The sequence below is a fragment of the Strongylocentrotus purpuratus genome, unplaced genomic scaffold (assembly GCF_000002235.5).
Source record: "Strongylocentrotus purpuratus isolate Spur 01 unplaced genomic scaffold, Spur_5.0 spur5_scaffold_6, whole genome shotgun sequence".
Classification (NCBI taxonomy): domain Eukaryota; kingdom Metazoa; phylum Echinodermata; class Echinoidea; order Camarodonta; family Strongylocentrotidae; genus Strongylocentrotus; species Strongylocentrotus purpuratus.
In genome coordinates, this window is record NW_022145612.1 from 25599895 (window position 1) to 25624938 (window position 25044).

Here is a 25044-nt window from a genome sequence, read left to right on the forward strand (position 1 = left end):
CACATACACAAATGACCATATAGGCTTGCGGGTGCACCATGTGAGAGAGAGGGAGGATTGAGGAGTCCTAAGAAGGACTCTCGGTTATCTTTCTTGAGGGCGTGTAGTCCTGAAAAGGACTGTTGGTATAGTCTTGAAAAAGAATGTTGGTTATCTTTCGTAGCTTATAGTTCTAAGGAGCACTATAGCGCTTGGAGAGGATGAGTGGCGGGAGTGGCTCGACTTTTAAAAAAGGTTGACTATCCGTTGTTAGGAGACCGTCAGGAGACAAATGACCATGTTATGTATCTCGTCCAGTATGATAAATTGATTTTTTTTAATAACTTTTTTTAGGTACTCTTCTAGATGATTTTCCACCTTCCATAGTGGAACAGCCTGAATCGGTTACTGGAGACCAACGTATCCCATTAACTCTAACGTGCAGAGCTATTGGAACACCAGAACCTGCGTAAGTTGCACACATAGAAGAATATTAACACTGCAGTTGTAGATTCTCAAGTATGATTGGTAGATTTTCAAACATACATTTTGTCAAGGAAAAAATGTAGGTAAAACATATTGTTTGCAAACAACATTCCAGATGGTCTTAAGCTTTTGCAAATGACTGAAATGACTGTAGCTACTTGAAGATGGGTTTTGGGTAGTACCTATATGCAATGCATCACAATTTTTTTAAATACCAGATTCTATGGAATTTCTATTAAATGTGTGTACAACAGTTTACTACTGGGAGAAGGATTGTGCTTTATTATTTGGTGTGGAAGGCAACGCTCACGTTCGTTCGCCTAGATGGGGTAACCTAGCTAGTGATTGAACCAAAACTTAAGGCCAACTTGAGGGACACACTATCATTTGCGACCCCTCAAAGTATCGCCTGCTAGAAGTCGGAGAGCGCATACAGTTCGATAGATTGAGATAGTATTTTGAGAACATTTCCTGAGCAAGGACCCATGCAACCATGCTCACCATGGGGTTGGAAGGATGAAAGTGATAGTTGTGTGTAATCATGTTTCAATGATTTATTTCAATACCAGGTACTACTGGGAGAAGGATGGTGCTTTATTTGACATGGACAGCAATGATCGCGCTAGCCTGGATGGGGGAAACCTAGTGATCGAATCATTAACAACAGCAGACGATGGACAATACCAATGTTTTGCTAATAACAGGCTTGGTACAGCAATGTCCCAAAAGATATGGACATCATTGGCCTGTAAGTTGATGCCTTCATTGTTGGCATAGTGGAATGGATGAATATAAGTCCTAATACTGTAAAGCTGTTATTTTCACGTGATTCATTTTTAGCGCTGAACGACTCCAAAACTTATTCCCAGGTTAAATTTGCGTTGCACACTTCACTCTATTATTTTCATTCATATCGGTGCCTTTGTACTAGTATTGAATGCAATTCAGTCTGTTCAAAACACGCATAAGAAATGATGCTTATATTTTTGCGAGTTCCAAAAATTCGCGCTTTCTGATGTTAGCGCGAAATACGCGAAAAATTGATTTACCACAAAATATTTCTACTTTTACAGTAAGTTTTTTAATTGAAAAATCAATTGGTGAAGCCAAGTATGAAGTGTCATGCATGTTCTGGTTCACAAAATTGTTGCCATTATACTCTATGAAATAGCGAATTGGGATGTTAGGATTATTATAGATCTAAGATCATTGGTCAGTTTTGACATAGAGTACCATGTTATAAAACGTACATGTTCCTGTTGTCTCCGTTTTTTATATCCAGTCATGGAACAGTTTGAGAACACTGCACCTGCAATGGTACAATTGAGCCAGGGACAACCCCTGAAGCTGCGTTGTGGTGGATCCCCCGGCATCCCTAACGGCAATCCTGCTCCCTTGATCTACTGGACCGATGCATCTCCCAAACACACATCTATCACATACAATGCACGGATTAACCAAGATCTAGAAGGGAACCTGGTCTTTTCAAACATAATTGCAAGCGACGCTAAAGGCTACTACTGCCTAGCCATCAATAACGTTGTAGGGTTGTTCCAGAGGTCACCAAAAATTATGCTGAGTGTTACAGGTAGGTGTACAGCTGATGTACCTATTAAAATAGACACAATTAAACCAGAAACTTTAGCACGCATGAATTCTTTCGTGAATTTCAAGAGTGGTTAAGATTTGCCAAAGATTTTGTATCATGGTATCACAATTGACACAGCACTGAATATTTACAATTTGCTAAAATTGCTTGCTGTATGAATGGCTGTTGTTTACAATCCACAAAAGTTAATGGTTTTAGAGTACCTGATAATACAAAAGGAGACTAAGATTTAGATTTACAACCCTCCTGTCTTGTATATATATATATATATATCCCTGTTTTTCCATTAAAAATGCCTTTCTTTCCTTGCGTTATCCTTTAGCTTCTTCAATTCATACATACTTAATTGTTTATAGAAAACCGGCCCCCTCCCTCCATTAAAAAAAAAAAAATCCTTTACATTCTGCATTATCCCTTCCCTTCCACTTCTTCTTCTCGTTCTTTGATATTATTTAGTGGACTGAGGCATATTAAGATAAATTTATAATTCAAGGATTTTAATAAGTTCCAAATTTATATTGACCGTAGTTCAAAATACTGCACAACTTAATCCCTCCGTTTTTAAAATATGAATGCATTTTTATTATGATTTGTTGTAATCCAAGAACAAGTCATATACCGGTAAGTATTAATTTGGAATGTTTTCTAATGGTATTTCAGAACTACATGTGTAACTAATTAGGATCATGTTGTAGGTTAAGTTGGATGTATACCGTAAATCTCCGTGTATAAGGCGTACTTTTTTTCCGTCTGCAAAAATCAAAAGTTGGGGTTGCGCCTTATACCCAGGTACAGGATATTTTGAGTCCTCAAAATGTTCCAAAAAAAATAATGAAATATGTAAGAAATTGCAGTTTTGCACACCACTAAAATTAATCCACCTTAAAACTAAAGTACTTAACTTTTACCAATCATATTCTAGCTCATCCTGAATCAATCCGAACTGCCGTTATAAATATGGGTTGCAAAGCACTTCGCTGCATATGGGGTTGTTGTTGCCAGCAAAGCTAGCTAGCTACTGTACTGGCCGGGTCTCTCAGCAGGATGAATAAATCAGGTTGAAAGAAGCATGTTCGAAAAATAAAACGGCTTTTTAACAATACTTCTTTACACCATACCGATCCAATAATTTTTAAAAGACAAAATAAATATTTTTCTCTTATTTTGAACACCACATGCTTCTTTTAAAAGCTGAAGATGACTTGGTTATCACAACAAGTTTTGATACTAATAGCTGTCGCAAGGCAAGTTCGATCAGTCACAGAAGGCACAGTGCACTTCATTAGCTGTAATGGTGCCAAAACGAACCCAACAAATATACGTGATAGCAACAAGAAAAAAAATCATTAAAAACTACGAGAGCACAATTGGAAAGACAACTACCGGTACTCAAAATTACTGTAAGCAGATACATAACTTGGAGGAAGAATACAATAGTTGTCCAAGAAAAGTCACAGAAATAGTGATATTAAAGGAGTTACTATAGGTAAATTTATTATCGGAATGGGCCTGCTGCAATGTTCTTGCTAAATTACATGTGTTTAAATTGAGCCACGAGGCTAGAACCAATATACTGCCCTCTACGGTAAAACGCAGTAGAACAAGCCGCAGGCCCCTTTCGATAAAAATGTACCCAGTTACTCCTCGATTATCACAACTTCCGTGGCATTTTTTAGACGACTATTGAATTCTTTGTCCAAGTTATGTATCTGATTATGGTAATTTTGAGCAGTAGTTGTCTTTCCATATTTGTGCTTTCGTAGTTTTGAATGATTTGTCGTTACGATCACGTATATTTGTTTGGGTTTGTTTGGGCACGCATTACAGCTAAGGAGGTGCCCTGCGCATTTTTTCTGTGACTAGCATGAACTTGCCTTGCAACAGCTATCAGTATCGAAACTTTATGTGATTAACAAGTAATTTTCCGCTTAAAGAAAAAGCATGCAGTGTTTAAAATAAGAGATAAATATTTATTTTGTCTTTAGAAAATTTTAAAATTATAGCTGACAGAATTTTTTTTTTCCAGAATTTTTTTTCCCCGATATTTTTATTTAAAATAAAAAAAATTGTCTTCAAAGTAGGGGTGTGCCTTATACACAAAGCTTTTTCAGGGAGTGTGCTTAGACGATATTATGACAGCCGCCTTTTGGCATTCTCCCTATTCAATTACTTCTTTTTATCTTGGACATCCCCTCTGGTCAGGTTTTGTTTGCAACCTCGTCCCTTATGCCTGGATTGCATTTGGCCTGCGATTAGTCTACAGAGCCCGTATTCTGCCCGTATCCCCTTTTCAGTGCGGCTTCTGTTCGGAGGCAGGAGGCGGCCTTGAGATTTTCGTACGGATTCACGGGCTCCGCAGCCTTTACGATTTTGTTTCGCGAGAAGTTAAACAAATTTGAAAAAATTGTAAGCCTATATACATGTCGTAGGTGGCATTGCACAATCCTCGCACGGGCATTGCCCGGAGGCCTCACACTGATTGTGCAGCAAACGTACGATTTTTCGGTGAACATGGGGACAAACAAAAATCGTACAGAGATATTGTAGACTCGTGGGGCATTCGCACGGCCGTTGCACAGCTATCGCAAGGTTGTTGCTCACTGCCCGCGTGCACTATCCGTGATATTGAGCATTCAAATTGCTCGATTTCCGTACAATATCCGAGCAGCCTCTGTACGGATTTGCCCCGGCCTGCCACCGAGGGCCAATACAATAAATGGCACGATGCTCGTAGATAATGTAAACACAAACATCGTAGCCCGTAGCCTCCTACGATATCTACGAAAAATCGTAGCCCGTAGCCTCCTACGATATCTACGAAAAATCGTAGACTAATTTAACGTACGGCGCCTGGGGCAAATGTAATCCAGGCATAAGGGCGACATTGTCTGCCATTGTTCCCCATTAATCCCCTTCTATTTGGGACATGCCTCCTGGTCTTATCTGTGCTGGTCTAGCAAAAATATAGGTAGATACATTGATTTATTGTGGTAAATCAGAAAAATCATAACTGTTTTTAATATTTACTATGCAAATCTATGTATCTACCTATGTCCCTCCCTCCGTCCCCTCTCCTTGCCCGGCAACATGTCCAAAGCGTTGTCTCTGGCTGCTTGTTAAAGAGGAAGATGGCGGTCGTGCGGTTGCACACATGAACCCTGGGAAGGCAATGTTATGGGGTGGGGCATGAGCGAATGTGATGTTCTAGTTCTCGATGGCTGCGTAGTTTAGGTAAACTAGCAAATAATAGGTAGATACATAGATTTATATAGTAAATAATAAAATCAGTTATGATTTTCCTGATTGTTATTACAGGGCTGCCAACACTCACGCATTGAGCGTGAGACTCACGCATTTCACTCAATTCTCACGCTCTCAGGCTAACAATGAAATTCCTCACGCACAAATTTTAAAAAACTAAATAATAATAAAAACAGATAAATTTGAATGAATTATGCCACCAAAATCAAGAATTTAGAAAGTTTTCCCGCCTTTTATCCCCTTTTATCAAAGACGAAAGCCTTGATCTCACTTCTCGCGCTCGTGCGTGTGTAAGATCGGCGCCTATATAACTAGCTAGCCTGATGATGTACGTATCCTCGCACCGTACCCATATTCATGTGCAGCTAGCCGGCTCGGCCCAGGCCTGCCCCGGCCCCGAATTTGGATTCGGACGAACCAGCAGCGAGCTCCAGTACATCATCAGTAACAGTTGACAATTCAATTGATTGAGAACAGCAAAGATTTCACGGTGCTGTGCTTTGTTTTTAAAGAGGGCCTGATATTACTTCATACAGTAGAATAGAATGAGAGGGATTATAAAAATACAAAGTGAGTTTGAGAGTGAAAAATGACTTGTGATTATGTAACAACTTAAAGTTGAACGAAACCTTGCCTGTGAGAGAGTGAGCGCGTGGGGCCCTCAGCACCTCGCTCTACGCCTAGCTCAGCAGCCCATGTTCGTGGGTGAACAATCAGATATTCCATGTTAATAATTTTCTTTATCTATCTGTTAGTCTGATTTTCTCTCTCCATATAATTGCCTTTAGCTATAATGTTAAAATACTCTATAAAGTATGCACCAGATCACACATTTCACCTTGAAAAATAAAAAAAGCTCTACAATGTGGGAGGGCATCTTTGCACGGTGGGAAAAACTAATGCACGCCCACGTGATGTCAATTGACTAATCGGATTGCTTAGATTTTAGAACCTGTCTTATAATATTAATTAATTAACAGCCATCATATTATTTTTTAAGTAAAGTAGAATCGGTAAGATCATATTTTAATTTAAATTTACACATTTTGGGGTCTAAAATTACCTGCATAACAATTTTAGGTTCTAAAAGGGAACTAGAAGTGTCATAAATAAGAATAAGAGCAAAACCAAGCACTTTATTCAGGTATTTGCGGTAGGTCTAAAACAAGAACTCAACTATCCTCTTAAGGTAGTCAAATGCATTTGATATATTCAGCTTTACAAAAAAAGTTAGGCCTAACTCAATCTTGTTTATACCTTAATGCACTATACAGTCAGACCCCAGCGCATTTGGAATGAGGTTTTACAGTGAAGAATCAGCATCTGCATCAATATCTTGAATGATTTACTTGCAATTTATATAACTAAGCATGATTTTCAGGGTTATTTTTCTAGCGTCCTGCTTTTGTGTTGTGATCAAGTGAAAATTTGCACTTAATCGCAAGACTTATGCTTGATTTTAGGGATTTGCAATTGATTGCAACTTTCTTGCAATGGTAGTTTCTTACCTAATACTGGTTGATATGCCCAGGCTGTAACTATATACTTGATGGGTTTTTGTGAGAATCATGTCGACTGCAAAAAAGACACAGTTCTACTTTCAAACATGTTTTTCATTTCAACGTATATTCTTGTAGCATCAACTTTTTTATTTTCAAAACTTTTATTGCAAATTAACCTTATGAATCAAGAGTTTCAAATTAAATACAACTAGGTAAAATTGACTGTTTAAGCTTTCTAATCTTCATCTATTTTGTGATCATTATTTAAATAGCTCTCTTTGACTTCAATGTTCATTATAGTGCATCATAAATGTTGTTGGAAATTCAATTCAAATTTATAACATTGTAGAAAAATTAAAAAAATAAATTAACAACCCTTGTTTTCATGCCTTTGCAAACAAAGTAGCCAGGGGCATTATGTTTCCGGGTTGTCCGTCAGTACGTCCGTCTGTACATCTCGTTCTCGTAATCGCATTATCACGAGAACCAAGTGATGGATTTGCTTCTATTTGCTTTTAGATGACTTACCAGTCATCAACATTTCTGTGTTAAAGTATGACTTAACTTGTTAATGATTAATTGTATAATTTCAGATTTGCCAGCAGTTGCGAGTGCAGCCCACTTAGACAGTCACCCAGCAGCAAGCGAAGTTGCCAATAGAACTCAGTCATTTAAGCTGAAATGCATTGCATTTGGATAGTAAGTATGTTTTAAGGTTAACCCTCTATTCCCTCTCTCCCCCCCCCCCCCCTCTCTCTCTCTCTTTTCTTATTGCATTGCCTTTAATAGTTGAGAAATTTCTCCTTTCCTAATTTTTTTTTTCCTTACTTTTCTTGCATATACCTGTATCTTCTTTCGGAAAATTATTGGTACAAATTCTTTAAAAGTTTCAACTGTAATGGCTTTAAAAGTTATTGTGTAGGGCATAATATGGTGAATAGACCATTTTTGTAATGTTATCAAATTTAAAGCACAAATCTTTCATGTTACAAATTCTTGAATTCACCTGTTTGTAGTAATTGTATTTCAATAGTCGGCATGCGTATTGCACACACTAATTGTTGTTAGGTAGGACAAGCCATAATGTTTGTCTACCTAACAACAATTAATGTATGCGATTCGCACTCCCACAATTGAAATACAATTAATCAAAACAGGTGAATTAAATAATTTGTAACAAGGCACTATTAACAAAGATTTTTTAATTAAATTTGATTACATAACAAAATTGGCCTATTGCATGAAAATATCTCTCTCTTTTCCTCTCTCTTTCTCCCTTTCTCCCTTTTCCCCTTTCTCCAGCCCAACCCCTGTAATCACATGGAAGCGAGGAGAGGAGCAGCTACAGTCTGGAGGACGAGTATCTATTGAAGAATCCGGGCAGGCGCTGGTCATCTCCGCTGTCGAGAACAGTGACGAGGGAACGTATACATGTGTTGCATCAAACACGGGAGGGGATGATGAATTCAGCACAGTAGTTACTGTGGAATGTAAGTTGAAAGTCAAATAATGATGTAAACAAGAAAAAAATCCATGCCTGCAAATGCTTAGTTTAATACTATATCCTGATAATAATAACAACATCTGTGGTTTAATAAAGTCTTACTCTGTCCAATGAATAAGGTAGAATGTTAAGTAGTTGTGTATTGTTACCTTTTGTAGGAGTCCATTTCATTTTCTTCTACTATGTTATAAATTGAACCAATTGTTAATGTGGTGTACGTGGGATATATATAATTTTGTAGGCTATTGACCTTCAGGATATATACTATACAAAACAGTTATTGAAGTTAATATTTCTCTTTTATAAAACAAATTGAGATAGACTAAGTTCATAGTGATTCATTTAACATTCATTTTACTTTTCTCTTCCTTTTCATTTATTTAGCTGCACCATATTTCCTAGCCCCACCCTCCGATAAAACCAAAGGACCTGGTGAATCAGTGGACATTGAATGCCGTTCTGAGGGTGTTCCACCGCCCACTGTTGAATGGCTTGTTAATGGACAAACTTGGGCTGATTTTGAATGTAAGATCAGCTATAGGGCATTTTAATTTCAGTGTTGAACCAAGAGGACTTCCTCTGTTCTGGCTGCAGTTTTATTTATTATTAATGTAAACAGTTTGTCTGTTCAGATACAGAAGGGCGTTATTTTAAAGTATATGAGTTAACACCCTTCTAGCTTCAAAGATATGAATTCATCCTATTTTGTATGATACAAATTATGTTATGATATTGAAAGTTAAAAATAGACTGAAGTTAAAATAATAAGTATAGGTAGCAAAGTACCAGCAGTAGTACTGGTACTACAGAGGAACAGACCTGTTAGTAGAATTAGCAGTAATAGTACAAATTGTGGAATTTGTGTAGTAGGATGACAATGTGAAAGTGAAGTCAACTAATTTTTTTAATTTTTTTTTTAATAAAAGCTCATTTACAGTTTTGATAGCAGAAAGAAATTTGGAGTGAAATGTGTAACATATAGTATATATGTTCTCCTTGTATCACAAGTGATATGTCAGATTTTTATTTGATATTCCATCCATTATTTGTAGTAAACTTCATTATAAATATTCAGAAGGAATGCTAGATCACAGCTAAATACTACCCTTCAATAGAACCCTACCAACCTGATGGCTGCATGCCTGCACAACAATCTCAGCATTTCAAGTGAAGAAGGCATGTGTGTGGCAGACACACAATCCTCATAATTGCCTAGTGCAAATTGACATTGTTTTAATTTTAATTTATGTGCCAGGCCAGGTGTATAAACTATGTCTTCCGTCTTATTAGTTGAATATTTCTCTTGAGGAAAAACTTGATAGCAGCATAGTATTACAAGTCTCTTGCTAATTGTCATCTGAAATCAAAGAAATCTTATGAAATTTTTCTGAAGCCCTACCAAAACTTTATGAATAAGACCTTTAAATCTGAACTTTCGGTTGTTTAGAAATATTTTCTTTCTCCTTTGACAGCCAACATAGATACAGAAAGATGGACTGTGGTGACTGGAGACCCCCAGTTAGCAACCATAGCTATCACAAACCTACAGACAACAGACAGCAATGTGTTCCAGTGTATAGCTACCAACAAGTACAAAGAGGAACTCACCAGTGTTGTACTCAATGTAGTCTGTGAGTATACATTTGTACCTTGGTCACTTTGAAATCTGCCCGAAATTCTTAACAAGAATATATTGCAGGTTTTCACAAGGCATGTCTAAGACTTCACCTGAGTGATTTCAGATCAATCAATCACTCAGTTATTTCAATGTTTCTCTGGCCTTTTAGGCAATTCTATTTGATGGTCCATGATGGAAGAAATTTGTTGATTTGGTATAGACTAGATTTGTTGCTAATGAGCTGTATTCACTTATTTTTATTGAGAGAGAGAGAGAGATACAAATTTTGAGAGTCTACTGAATGGCTCGATGGCTCAGTGGTAATTGAAGCAGTGGTCTCATAACCAAGAGGTCCTAGTTCAATCCAAGTTGATGCGCTTGTGCCCTTTGGTAGGCCATCGATCCTCATTATCAATTACCTCGGGAAGGACTGAAAGCCATCGTTCCCCAGGCTACTTCCTTACAAGCATATATTGTTAGCCTTTCACACTTATTTTTGGTGAGTAAATTTAATAAATAGGGAGTCAAGTGATAGTTATATATTGTAATATGTTACTAACATTGTGCATTGATATCTCTGACATGACTTTGCTGTCTCTCCCTAGCTTTTCCTGCTAGGATAACTAGTTTCACGCCTCTGACAAGGAGACTAAGTGTTGTAGAGGATGACTCTGCCAAGTTCATCTGCCATTCTAGAGGAAGACCTGATCCAACCATAACATGGACCTTCAAGGGATCAGTGGTAAGCAGGCTGCTCAACATTCTTAACACTTTTGTTGTTTTTTTCGCATCCCTGCACACTGCATTCATATCAGTTATCAGCATAAAGAATGAGAGCATTCATGTTTGCATTGATGCTAGATTTGTGAAAAGAAAATGTGACCTTTCTCCGTTTTTGTTCATGTGGATTTTGTTGTGGCTTTAAAGTATATAATCTTGACCCAGATGAGTGTGAAAATATTCAATTCTAATGAAAATCAGTCACTATGAAGAAGAAGCACTCTCAGCTGTACTGTTGCAGTACCATGAGTTCTGTTGCCAGAAGGTATATAATATTGACCCAGATGAGTGTGACTTTATTCAATCTAATTCAGTCTAACAAAATGTCAACAGAGGGTCAATATTATATACTCTATGGTGACAGAGCACCGGCATGTGGAGGCCCTAAACTGTGGAACGCTATTTCAGTATCGCTACACTCCGTTACATTTTTTAAAGCCCTTAAAAGTTATCTTTTTGATAAGGGTTATCGTGAATTGTTAATTGCACTTTGTAAAGTGCGTTGTGAGGGCCTATGGTCCTGAAATGTGCTATAGAACTTATAATGATTATTAGTTCTGTTTAGTTCTTTGACACTCCCTTTTTTTGCCCCTGTTATGAACTACAGTTGACCAATGGGATCAAATACACCATCAATGAAACTGAGGGAAGCCTAGTGATCAACAATGTCAAGAAAGTGGATGGCGGAGAATATGAATGCAGAGCAGAAAATGCTATTGATGGAGAAGATTATGAGGCAACAGGTAGTGCTACCCTGACAATGCTAGGTGAGAGTTTTTTTATAATTTTCATTTTTGTTTGCTTTATTTTAGTTTCAAATTATAATCCCTTTTCTTGTTCCTCTTGCATAGGGTTGCAAATACCACTTTTTAATAGTTCTGCCAAAACATTTTCTGTTGAATACAAAAGTAGCAACATATGCAGACACTCGCTTGTGTCATATTGCTATATACTCCTACAAAAGCAATGTTTGGACAAGTGTTTGCAAGATTTTAAAATGTATCGTATTTGCCCCAATATACTAATGTTTACTTCAATAGGTCATGTAACCAATTCTAAACAAGACTTGAAAAATGTTATGCTGATCTGTGCATTGCACAATGAAGGTGATAAAGAGAGATGATATTCATTGTGAATGTGTGATCTCTCCCTCACATTCCTCCTATGACCACTGAACAGGCAAGACAACAATTTACCTTTCTCCTGCTAATTTGATGATTCGAGAGGGCAATACAGCCACTTTCCAGTGTGAAATAACGTATGACGAGGAGCTGATTGAACCCTATGTCTACTGGATGAAAGATGGTCAGAGACTCGAGGCTAATCAGGTCAATATGCATACACCAGACATTTAAATAGGTCTTCATTTGTCTTTGAAAAGTAGGATATTAGTTTGTTTATCTGCCACTGTGGGCACCCTTAAAGGTAATACAAAGTTTTGGTACGGGGTCATGAATTTGGTTCAAATGAACATATTAGAAGCAAATGCGATCCTACAATATTTAGTGATCGTTGTTGTGGTTGATATCGAGTCTAAGGTTATGAAATTGTAAATAATAAACTCTTCATGTTGTATAGCTCCCTCTCAAGGTCAAGATATTACTTAAGCTATAAAACAATGTTTCTTGACTAAAATCGACCAATTAGCTATTCCCGTTTGGAAATTATGTATCACAACTACATATTCTGAGATTTTCATGGTCGTAGCTTCCATTGTACGGCCATAGGTGCTATTTTAAATTTGTCAAAATTTACCGGGAGTACGGGTAAATTTTTATATTCAATTTGTCTTGAAAGCAGAAGTGTTTGAGGGGCTAAATTTTGTAGTGCTTATCCACAGGGGCATACTACATCCACAGGGGCATCCAAATCTATCAAAATTGTATAGAATCACTATCCACCCGATTTTCAAAATTTCCCAAAACTTTGTATTACCTTTAATCGTGCTTGCACGCCTGTAAAACCCTAGCTGCCCCTCCTGTTTGTGGTTGTTAAACAGTGCGTCCCAGAAAAAACGAAACCGAGAAGTATCGATGTTCTATCATAGCTTAATCACAACTATAATTAATGAACGATACATATTTGGAAAGCTTAGAGTCTCCTCTTTCATGTGATGCTACTCAGATGACGCATGAGTGATTAAAAGCAATTTGAAGGAAGGAAACCAAAAAGTAATTTGGCGGGCGGTATCTGAATTTTGAAGAAAAATTCACATTTCTAGAAAGTTGAGTTTCTGCCCTTTCATACGACATCTCAATCAGGAAAAATGAGCAAGGAATGACAAAGTTCTGTTTGTTTAAAGTAGTGCTTGCATTTCCATAATTTTATTAAACAAATTCTTTTTCACTGGCTGCCTGCCGTATCAATAAACGAAATTAACAAAAGACTCCGTTTCGTTGACAATCAGCCATAGACGAGAGTCTTCATGCATGGCTGATTGTCAACGAAACGGAGTTAAGTCTTTTGTCAAATCTGCTATTTGCTACGGCAGGCACCCAGTGAAAACGAACGCTCTTGCCGGCCCAGCTGTGGAGGTGATGTCGGGCCAACAACATTGTCCTGATGGCCCGATAGCAGTCTTTCTCTCTCGGGGCAAGTGTCTTCCCTCGGAGTGGTTGCTGAATCTAGAGGTGTTCGGCCAGTTTTGTGGCTTGGGATTATCTAGCGATCGATCTGTTTGCCACCACTAGCAACCACCATCTTCCAAGGTATTGTTCGTGGGTTCAGGATCCTGAGGACTGGGCATTGGATGCCTTCTCCCTCCATTGGGGGCACTTCCGAGGGCTCTTTACAATTCTCGCTTGGAGCCCTTCTCCATCAGTGGTTACCGTTCAGCCGTTGCTGCCATTATCATGTCGAGTTTCCAGACGGTTCGGGGGTGTCTAACTCGTATTTCGTGTCCAAGCTACTGTGTTCCTTTTTTCTACACCGGCCAGCTTAACTGAAGCTGGCCCCGGCTTTAGCAAAGCCTCCTTTTGAGCCTTTGTCTGAGGCTTCACTTTTTCATTTGACGGTGAAAACTGTGTTCTTTATGGCAATAGTTTCTGGACAGCGGAGGAGTACGCTTCATGCGCTGTCTACCTCCCCTGGCCACATCAGGTGGGAGAGGCAGGTGCCACAGCCTTCATTCATTGCCAAAAATCAATCGGCGTCCTCTTGGCCGGTGGAGGTGTCCCTCAGTCCTTTTTCGGAATTCTCCTCGGTCGTGAAGGACAAGATCTGGTGACCAGTGTGGGCACTTAAGTGGTATTTAGATAAGACCAAGGGTCATCGAAAGGATGAACAATTATTTCTCATCTCTCGTGAGCCCTTTTCTCCAGCTTCTCGAGAGTCCATCTCAAGATCGATAGTGGAAGCTATTCAGGCGGCTGGACCTGAGGGCCTCCTCCCAGAGGGCAGGACCAGGGCCCACGATACAAGAAGTATCATTATTTCCTGGGCGTTGTTCCAGGGAGTGGGTTTGGACGGCATTTTGAAGGCCGCCTTTTGCCGGTCTCCCAATTCATTTTGTTCTTTTATCTTAGGGACGTCCCCTCTGGGCAGGCTTTGTTTGCAACCCTAAGGGCGGCTTCGTCTGCATTGTTCCCCAGTTATCTCCTTCATGTTTGGGACATGCATCCCGGTCCTTTCTGTAATAATACGTAGATACATTGATTTATTGTGGTAAATCAGAAAAATCAAATCTAATTTTATTATTTACTATATAAATCTATGTATCTACCTATGTCCCTCCCTTCATCCCCTCTCCCCTTCTCCATCCCCTCTCCTTGCCCGGCAATGGTGGGCGTGTGTTGCGCACGTGAACCCTGGGAAGGTGATGTATTGGGGGTGGGGCATGCGCGAATGTGACGTTTTAAGTTCTTGATGGTTGCTGAGTTTAGATAAACTAGCAAATAATAGGTGGATACAATAGATTTATATAGTAAATAATAAAATCAGTTCTGATTTTTCTGATTGGCTACCTTGTCAAAAAGCTCAGAGTCCAGCATGTCCCTGCCTGACAGCAGATGAAACAGTCAACCATCTGATAGGAGCATGCATGACCCCCACTCATCAAGACCATATTAACTTGCACTCAACACGTACATGTACTACAATCAGTTCCTCCCAATTCCGTGTCCAAAGTCACCACAAATATCATCCTCCTTGGACAGGTGTGGAGTCAATGATGACCCAACCATTACTGCCCAGACCCTGGATTACCGTGCCGCATCCCTAAAATTTATCCTGGAAATGCACTTAAAACAATCTTCTGTGAACAAAGCAGCTGCTGCATAAGCTGTCATTAGCACATCATGTAAATATTTAACATTTATGTACCCCTATTATATTGTCTGCCTATTCTCCATTAAATCACTCTGGGAAAGATATAACTCCAAAACTGGAGGAAATTAAGAAGAAGATATCTTTCTCTCATTTTGATTGATTTTTCATTATTTTTTGTGTTTCTTGTCAGAGAAAGGAAATGATTATTATCCATCTGAGGGTTTAAATCCGAAAAACAAAAGCTTGCTTGTTTACTGTAGATATAAATCCTACTCTAAATCACTGTTTGTTGGTAAAGTGATATATTTTAGTATCTTGATATTGTTTAGTATCTTTGGGCTGTTTTTATGTACTTTATTCTTCCAAAGTTGTTTAAGAAATTGTTGGGTTTAAAAAAACGCACTATTATTGCATACACAGATTTTTTTAAACAAAATGCTCTGCTCAATGTTTTTTTCGGTTAATTTATTATAGAGATTATATATAGTTATAAAAATATTTAGTATTGCTCATTTTTAAAAGCCTGAATAGCCTTTTGGATTAAAGAAATGAAAAAGTTCAATGAAATTGCATTACCAGTACTAAAATTTGTTCTTTTTCTTTCCTCGATATAGGACAACTCCCTGAGAATAGAGAATGCCTTTTGTACTCATTCAGGAACCTATACATGTGTTTTGGAAGCAACCATTGATGAGAGTGCAGGCACAGTTCATTCAGTGAATGCCTCTGCTAAACTCATTGTAAAAGGTACGACTTAGAAAATGACATCTACAGTGACATCTTAGGTCCCGTTTATTGCTTGTACCATCAAGAGCTGTTGAACTGATTCACAGAATATGTAGCAAATGGAAATAACTCTTCCGAATCATGCCTCAAAACTAATAACCATTTCAGTAAATGTGTAAATACTGAAATCTTTGGCGCAGCCAGCACTTTGAATGTTTTTAACAGAAATATGGCACTATACAATTCCAAGAATCATCAGCAATTCTGAAGTGTATTACTAACACCACTGCTTAGAAGCCCTTATTTGATTCATTTTTTGATAAATTATATCATTCAACACATTATATGACATGGCTAAGTATTAAAAAAATTTCAGGCCTTATCTATATATCGTTTTCAATTTCATATTTATACAGTATTTTGTGAAGATAAAAAAGTTAATGAGAAGTTTTATTTAACATTTGATGCATTGTGCTTCTTCCAGGTCGGCCTGAATCTCCTCGGATTCTGATGCTTCTAGCCAAGGAACAGGAGTTTGCAATGGACCTTTTCTGGGAGCCTGGCAATGATAACAATGCTCCTATCCAATATTACATCATCCAGTACGACACCAAGTGGGCAGATATGCACTGGCAATTCCAAGCAGTAAGTTCACGTTGAAATCACGGGACAGACTTGCCACTGTTGAGGGTCGTATTTCTGAAGTCCACCGCGCACTACATGATGGTCCTGTGATTCGATTTTTGAAGAAATTGCAAATTTGTACTTGATAGGAAATCTAAACAAACAACATCTTCTTAATTTATTATCTAAATATAGATGACAGTACTACCAACCAGAATGTTAGTGCATTGAACTCTTCTAGTCAAATAAAAGCTGAATGCATGGCTTCATATCGTTGACAATGGGCACTACTGAACTGACGTCACCACAATTCTGAACCATGAAATCCCTTGAAATTTACATTTCATTAATCAAATAAATGTTCAGAACCTCTGTCCTTAAGATTTTACATGTTTCAATGTTGATATCAAATGCTCTCGCAATTGAATATAAAATAAATTGCCGCTGCTGACATGCAAGGCTGTCAGGGCATTGAGTGAGCCGATGAGTTATCGATCCCCATCCAAATTCAGCCTATAGTGCGAGTGCTACCATTCCTTAGTGCGACTACTCTCGCTGGAATGGAGTGAGTAGATCAGCATTAATGACCATTGTTGTGTGTCGCGCACGCACTCCTGGTCTGAAGTTTGCAAGAGCATAAAAGTGAGAAAAGGATCGCAATGTACATAATAATAATTTAATAAGCATGTCAATATTTCAAATTACAAAACAAATGCATAAGCAGGAATTTATGGGGACTTGTTAATGTGATGAAAACTCGATAACACAAAACTGGGTTTCAGCTCGATGGTCAGGGACCAGTTTCAACTCGGGACTAATTTCTGTTGTGATTTTGAATTCAGTTAATTGGTACCGGTATTTCTCTCTCTCTCTCTCTTTAACAGAACGAGACATCTAGTGGCCTTGCAATCTATCGCAAAGTGCTTTACCTGCAGCCGTTCGTAGACTATCGGTTCCGAGTCATTGCTGTGAACGAGATTGGGGAGTCTGAACCAAGTGCGGAGGTAGCCCCAACGGTCGATCCTCAAGTTGCCCCACCCTCTGAAAATCCGAGCGGGGTCAGCGGAAGTAGCACGAGACCCGAAGCAATGGTCATAAGATGGCAGGTAGGTCCTCAAAAGATAATGGGATCCTAATTTTGTTATTCTGAACATTTCTATTGACTATTTGGCAGTCTCTATTACAGTGATCAAGGTATTTAATATATAGATATAGAAATCAAGAATGTACAGTTGTTTGCTCTATTACATTTTTATTTCCTATTTTAAATAAACAATACAAATACTTTGTATAACTGTAGTAGTTAAATATAGACAATGATTGCATATTCATGTGTATTTGTTGGTTCTCGACATTAATAATAACGATGTCTTCTAGGTCTGGTATCCGCCAGCTCAGGCGCTCATGGCACTTGCTCCAAAATATGATATACATATTACCTGAACTCTGTAGATGCACTGCTTGTGGTATATACAGCTGAAACAACCATAAATAGCCCAAGAAATACTCATTGGCAGTGTTCACTCAGTAGTCATGTTTTGAGCGGTATTTGAGCATAACTTGATGGTTACTTGAATTCTATGTTTTCAGGCAATTCACCCCTTCTACTACGGTGCGGATGGTTTCCACTATGAGGTCGCATACAGACCCAGGATTTCAAGTGAACCATTCACAAAGGCTACAGTAGACCCAGAAAACACTGATGATAATCCTACTGGAATCATCCAGAATTACATCGTAAATGCTAGTCAACTTTGCGGGGAGTTTGAGTTCTCTGTACGATCAGTGAATAGTGAGGGACCAGGACCCGAACCAGAGATTCATCATGGGTTCCCTGGAAAAGCTTGTAAGATGCACTCTTCATGCATTATAGTGCCATTTTATTTTTTATTTTTTATTTTTTATTTTTTATTTTTTTGTTAAATCCATAACTGCAGTCATACAAACGAATTTGACATGGATTACAATCGTGTGATTAAAAAGAAATGTACACAAATTGAACACACAAAAAAAAATATATGATCATTGTAAGATAAACAAATTTGTTGAATCTACTTGTATATATAGGATTCATTAATGTATAAGGTATAACCTACCTCACAGGGTCCTAAGCTTTGCAGTAAATGCCTGCATAGTTCACCGTCAGGTGTATTGTGATACTGTCGAGGCACAGTGCAGATGTGTGTACATTAATGTCTGATAAATGGTACGGTTGATCAAGTGCGAGTAAAAACAATTACCATTTTAGCGGAGCTGGGTCTTTTGTACCGATACCTCTTGCTTGAAGCCGTTAACAGATGTACAATTAATGGTGTTCTGAGGGAGAGAGTTCTAGAGACTTATTACATCCGGGAAGAAGCTCCTCTGGTGGACCAGAGTTCTGGCAAACAGAACTATGATCTTCTTGAAATGCCCTCTGTGCAGGGATGTAGATGGAGTGAGGAAAGTGTGTGGGTTATGTCTATCAGCAAGTTGGTGATGTGATAGATCATCACCACCTTAGCCTGTGCCCTGCGTTCCTATAATCTTGGCCACTTGAGCGGGTTCAGCATGGCTGCTACGCTGCTTGCCCTGCGGTAGTCATTGAAATTGAAGCCGACATAGCGCGTTTAACCATTTAAAACTTCTTGATGTTTGCTTGCATGAAAAAGCTCATCATATTACTCAACCCTGCTTGAATATATACATGATGCCATATTGGAATACTGAAGTATAGGCATAAAGAACAACAGATGTCATGTTTATACAGTATTTTGGTGTGGAAAAAAAAAAACGTTGATGAGAAGCTTTATTTAATATTTGATGCATTGTGCTTTTCCCAGGTCGGCCTGAATCTCCTCAGATTCTGATGCTTTTGGCCAAGCAACAGGAGTTTGCAATGGACCTTTTCTGGGAGCCTGGCAATGACAACAACGCTCCTATCCAATATTACATCATCCAGTACGACACCAAGTGGGCAGATATGCACTGGCAATTCCAAGCAGTAAGTTCACATTGAAATCACGGGACAGACTTGCCACTGTTGAGGGTCGTGTTTCTAGAGTCCACCGCACACTACATGATGGTCCTGGGACGGTATTTTGAACCCTGTGTTATCTCTAATATTGTAGTATCTTTGAAGATAAGATAAAGTTGGTATTCTGAACATTGTTGTAACTTTTGTGTTATCTTTTGTTGTATCTTTTCTCTCATCTTATTGGCCGGGCCTGCGCTCATACTTTGGTGCGCTTGTAATTGTGCGTATTATTAATAAAGTGGCATTTAATCCTCATTTGCATATGCCCATGGGAGATAATATGTCGAGATAATTGGTATTCTGAAAGTTGTTGTATCTTTTATCTTATCTTATCTTGCATGGTATTTACAACAATATTTACAACAGGTAGGGGGTTGTTGTATCTTTCATGGTGATATAATGGCGGCAATATTTTTTGCACAGAACCAACTTCGTGCCAATAGACGAGTTAGAAGAAGATTGTGTGTTGACCGGAAACATCACAGATGAGAACTTTCTAAGATATTACATGCTAGGATATTAATGCTCTCATCTTAACCAATATAGTGAAAGTGTGATTTGTCTTCATGATCCACATTCAACAGCGCATAATGATGACGCGTGTAATAAGTGCTCAAATAACTAATTACGCCCAAGATAAGTATGCGCTAGGCGCATCTTCAGATATGGCATAAAGTATTCCTATTGGTTGACCTACTTATCATGCTTATATAAAATAGATTTTGATTGGTAGGGTCCATAAAAATGGGCGTGTCATCAATGGTCAAAGATAAGATAGAGGCGGTCCTTCAAGAGATAACACAGGGATAAAAAAATGTTCAGAATACCAACTTACAACAATATAAGCGCTGTGTTATCTCTGGAAGATACAACAGAAGATAACAAAAGACTTCTGAAGAAATTGCAATTTTGTATTAGATAGGAAATCTAAATAAACATCATCTTCTTTATTTAGTATCTAAATAATGATAAGAGTACTAACAACTAATGGAGGCAAATTGTTTGGTATATATCAGTTGTGGAATCTAATCTGAATGTAAGTATACAACAAGATGAAAAATTAAAACATGCATTTTCCTTTTTTTGCTTAAACAACACTGGTAAAACTGGCAGATAAATGTGAATCAATATTGAACAACTTAATCATGAATTCCTAAATAGATGGAAAGTCTTAAATGCTGGCAATTTTTTTTGCATATATATATATATATATATAGAAATATCAGTTGTGTATTAACGATCTATTGTAATATAAATCTAATTTGAATGTTAGATATTGCAATTTTAAACATGCATTTTTACAATTTTGCTAATGAAATTTTATAAAATGGGTTCAAGAATGTAGCCAATGAGAAGCGTCGATTGGATCAAGTGACCATGCATTATTTGTTATTATATGCTTCACTTAGAAATCCAGCCATCTGATTGGTCGAAATTGCAGTCGTGGTTTTAGCCATTCTCGTAAATAAACGAAAAATGCGAAACCTATGTAATAGTTCTAGAGTAAATCAGTAAAAATCCCAGCTAAATTCCAGTTACCAGGAAAATAGTTTAATCTTGCTGAAATACCCATTGGTTCACGTGTTAAAGTCTGGTTTGAGCGAGCGCAGATACCATACATTGTGTGTGTGCGAATTGGTGGCTAGCTTAATTTTTTTTTTTTTTTTTTTAATGTCGATCGTACTACTAAATCCGGACTAGATTCTACTTATAGTTTCCAAACAAGGCAAAAATGGCTGAAGAAACTCTTCCTAGATTTCAACTCCTCGATGATGATCAATTGCAAGACTTGATTAATTCTACTGACAGCATGAACACCAAAAGGGTATGTGAAATTCATAATGAAAACTGTTGGACATTTGTTCTGGGTGATTGTGTGCGCATTCGACGTGTACGTCGCTACAGCTACAACACGTAATTGTGCATCAATTTGACCATATCTTAAGTTACCATTAACGTTATAAATTAGTGCGAAACGCATTTGAAAGCACAAAATATCTGCTATTTTGTGGAGTAGAAATCATTTCTGGGGAACTTGTAACCCTGCTGCCTTTTGTTCTTGAATGTTGTTACGCATTCACTTTCTGAGACAAAAGTCTATGGCAGATGCCATAATTTTGTGTTGATACATGTGCAGATAAACTAGAGAAAAGCCAAGGTGGTGTCATAAGTTGACTCTTTTTTTCGGTATATAAAAGTAATAATGAGTGCTTTAATATTAATAGTGCAATTTTAACCTCCCCTTGAGCGTATAAAAAAAACTATGTCTCAAAGCAGTCATTATTACTATACTATTTTCATGGTACCATCTGCATGGGGTGCATTTTGGTGATGACAACCATGGATGAAGGTTGCAGGGAGACACCTTAAGATTGTCGACCCATTTTATAGAACAAATAATGCACAGGTTTTCATTCGTGACATTATTGCAATGCAGCGCTATTCAGGTATTCACAATGGCACAGAATACACTCGGCTACACCTCATAAATTTTATTGCAGACCGTTGAGGCTACACCTCCGCACTTGGTTCAAACTCCCCAATGTCGTTCACAGCAATGACACGGAATCGATAGTAATCAAAACACCAATTCCTAGGAAATAGGAACAAAATAGGCGGTCAATTGCTATTTTAAAACTATTTAAAATAAAATATGGTGTTTAAATTCGGTGCATTCACATGAAAATAGGAAATAAATAGTAAAAAATAGCAAAAATATATTTTTCCACAGCCCATTTTGACGAGGGTCATCATCATCAGCAGCAGCAGCTGCATCATCATCATCATTGTCAACATCATTATCATCATCAATATCATCATCATCATCACCTTGTTCCTAATGCTGTTATCACACTTACTGATCATAAATTCTGTTGTGATTTTGAATTCAGTTATTAATTGGTATTTCTCTGTCTCTGTCTCTCTCTCTCTTATTCACAGAACGAGACAGCGAGTGGCCTTGCAACCTATCGTAAAGTGCTTTACCTGCAGCCATTCGTAGACTATCGGTTCCGTGTCATTGCTGTGAACGAGATTGGGGAGTCTGAACCAAGTGCGGAGGTAGCCTCAGGGGTCGATCCTCAAGTTGCCCCACCCTCTATAAACCCGAGCGGAGTCAACGGAAGTACCACCCCAACATCGACGGTCATAAGATGGCAGGTAGGTACTCAAAAGATGATGAGATTCTAATTTATTTTTTTTCTTAACATTTCTACCGACTATTTGGCAGTCTCTATTTATAATGATCAAGGTATTTAATATAAAGATATAGAAATCAAGAATGTACAGTTATTTGCTTTATTTTATTTTTATTTCCTATTTTGAACAAACAATGCAAATACAATTGTAATAGTTAAAGATAGACTCATTTGCAGTATTTATTCAGGAGTCAGTTTACATCAAATTTAGCTAGTTTTTCAACTGGAGAGATGTGTCTTGAGCGTTACTTGAGCATTACTTGAGCGTTCCTTGAGCATAACTTGAGCATAACTTGAATTCTGTGTTTTCAGGCAATTCACCCCTTCTACTACGGTGGGGATGATTTCCACTACGAGGTTGCGTACAGACCCAGGCTTTCAAGTGAACCATTCACAAAGGATTCAGTATACCCAGAAAACACTGATGATAATCCTACTGGAATCATCCAGAATTACATCGTAGATGCTAGTAAACTTTGCGAGGAGTTTGAGTTTTCTGTACGATCAATGAATAGTGAGGGACCAGGACCCGAACCAGAGATTCATTATGGGTTCCCTGGAGTAGCCTGTAAGTTGCACTCTTCATTCATTCATTAGTGTCATTTGTGTCATTTTATTATTTGTATGCCTCCATTATGTTTTCGGATTGTCCGTCTGCACGCAAGCGCGTAGCCAGGATTTCATTTTAGGGGGGCGGTGGTGAGCACGCAAAGCATGCGAATCACTTAAAGAGCGTGCATAGCGCGCTCCCTAGGGGGATGGGTGCACCCCCCTTCCGAGCAAAGCGCGGAAGCTTTGAAAGAAGACAATTTGTTGTACCTTTCTCGACTCATAATCCTTGTCTGAATTCAGTCCGCCCCTCCTGCGCATAGCACAGAAGCTTTGACGTATTATTAGACAAAGAAGATGATTCGTTGTACCTTTCTTGACCCTTAATCCTTACCTGTATTCAGTCCCCCTCCGCGCGAATCGCCGAAGTTTTGACGTTTCATTAATTTATTAGAGAAAGAAGACGATTTGATGTACCGTTCTCGACTCTTAATCCTTATCTGAATTCAGTTTCCTCCCCTCCCGCGCAAAGCGCGGAAACTTTGAAGTTTCATTAAATAATTAGAGAAAGAAGACGGCTCGAAGTACCGTTCTCAACTCCTAATCCTTGTCTAAATTCATTCCCCCCCCCCCTCCTCCGCGAAGCGCAGAAGCTTTGACGTTTTATTAGACAAAGAAGACGATTCATTGTAAGCATAAGCATTTTCAAACTACAGCTATAAATTTGTTGAATCTACTTGTACATAAGATTCATTAATGTATTAGGTATATAACCTACCCCTCAGGATCCTGAGCTTTGCAGAAAGTTCCCGCATAGATTCCCTCCCTCCATATTCTAATTTTACATCGTTGAAGTAAATGTTTGATGGAGAAATGCCCCTTCTGCACGAAAAATCCCTGAACACTCCATCATATTTTTGTCATATTGCTCAACCCTGCTCAAAAGATTTATATGGTGCCAAAATGGAATACTGAAGTTTATACACCAAGCCATAAAGAATAACAGTTCAGGGACTAAACCCCCGTCACATCCTTCTATTTTTTTCTTTCATTTTTCTTTTGGCTTCTTTTTAGGTTTTATTTAGATTTTCTTAATCATAATTTCTTCTCTTTTTCCTCTTGCATAGGGTTGCAAGTACCTTTTTTCTACCAAAACAAAAATTTATTTTAATTTTCTGTTGAATACAAAAGGGGCATTATCTACAGACACTCACTTGACCCTTCTAAAAAAAATAGTGATCTCTCCCTCCCATTCCTTCACCAAGACAACAATTGACCTTCCTCCTGCTAATTTGATGACACATACATATATATATATACATGTACAGTAATTTCAAAACTATCTTTTCTTAACTTTCCGACAATTTTGTTATTTAATGTAAGAATTTATTTTGGCTGCTTTGGTCTTTTGATAACTCTGAATTTAAAGATGAAAACAGCTACCATTATCAATGAATTCAAACTCATATATGCAATTTTTTGTCCAGGTTTGGCCTATCAGTGACTTCCCAGACCAGGTCATCAACCAAGCCTCTAGGGAGCTTGTCCAACAGCATTCTGGTGCCTTCCAACAAGAATGCGCATCCTATCCTACAATTGGTAACAATACTTGTAGACTTCGAGCTATATACTAATCTTTGTACAAGGCATATATTACCATTGTGATGATTACTCTTATCAACTCCATATTAAAATGTTAAAGGTAAAGACCAGTATTGGAAATGCCCCAATTTCAAAAAATGAAATGGAAGCTCTTATTACCAATCATGTGAAAGAATATGTTTTGACTAATACATGATGATACAAATTTTGCCGGGAAACCGCCTACTAATTGATATATTTGGTAAATTAGTTTATCTATTGGCCTGTGAGAGATATAGTCCCATATACATCTTTCTGTGCACAGTGCTTGTAACTTTACAAAGAC

General features: G+C 38.1%; 1 protein-coding gene across 4 annotated transcripts in view; it reads left to right on the forward strand.

Moving 5' to 3' along the window:
- Positions 1-24789, forward strand: part of LOC105441352 (neurofascin) — a 73116-nt gene extending 48327 nt beyond the window's left edge. For 2 of the 4 annotated variants that reach the window (XM_030973465.1, XM_030973469.1), the window contains 18 exons: positions 334-448; positions 1035-1213; positions 1748-2053; positions 7431-7536; positions 8140-8327; positions 8726-8866; positions 9814-9972; positions 10565-10701; positions 11347-11506; positions 11919-12067; positions 15620-15752; positions 16216-16376; positions 17240-17461; positions 17946-18201; positions 19178-19338; positions 22312-22530; positions 22881-23136; positions 24605-24789. In XM_030973465.1, the coding sequence (XP_030829325.1) occupies positions 334-448; positions 1035-1213; positions 1748-2053; positions 7431-7536; positions 8140-8327; positions 8726-8866; positions 9814-9972; positions 10565-10701; positions 11347-11506; positions 11919-12067; positions 15620-15752; positions 16216-16376; positions 17240-17461; positions 17946-18201; positions 19178-19338; positions 22312-22530; positions 22881-23136; positions 24605-24621 (3065 nt within the window). In that variant the 3' untranslated portion in view covers positions 24622-24789. The remainder of the gene's footprint in view (positions 1-333; positions 449-1034; positions 1214-1747; positions 2054-7430; positions 7537-8139; positions 8328-8725; positions 8867-9813; positions 9973-10564; positions 10702-11346; positions 11507-11918; positions 12068-15619; positions 15753-16215; positions 16377-17239; positions 17462-17945; positions 18202-19177; positions 19339-22311; positions 22531-22880; positions 23137-24604) is intronic. The other 2 variants (XM_030973468.1, XM_030973467.1) reach the window with 2 other exon arrangements.
- The last annotated feature ends 255 nt before the right edge of the window (positions 24790-25044 follow it).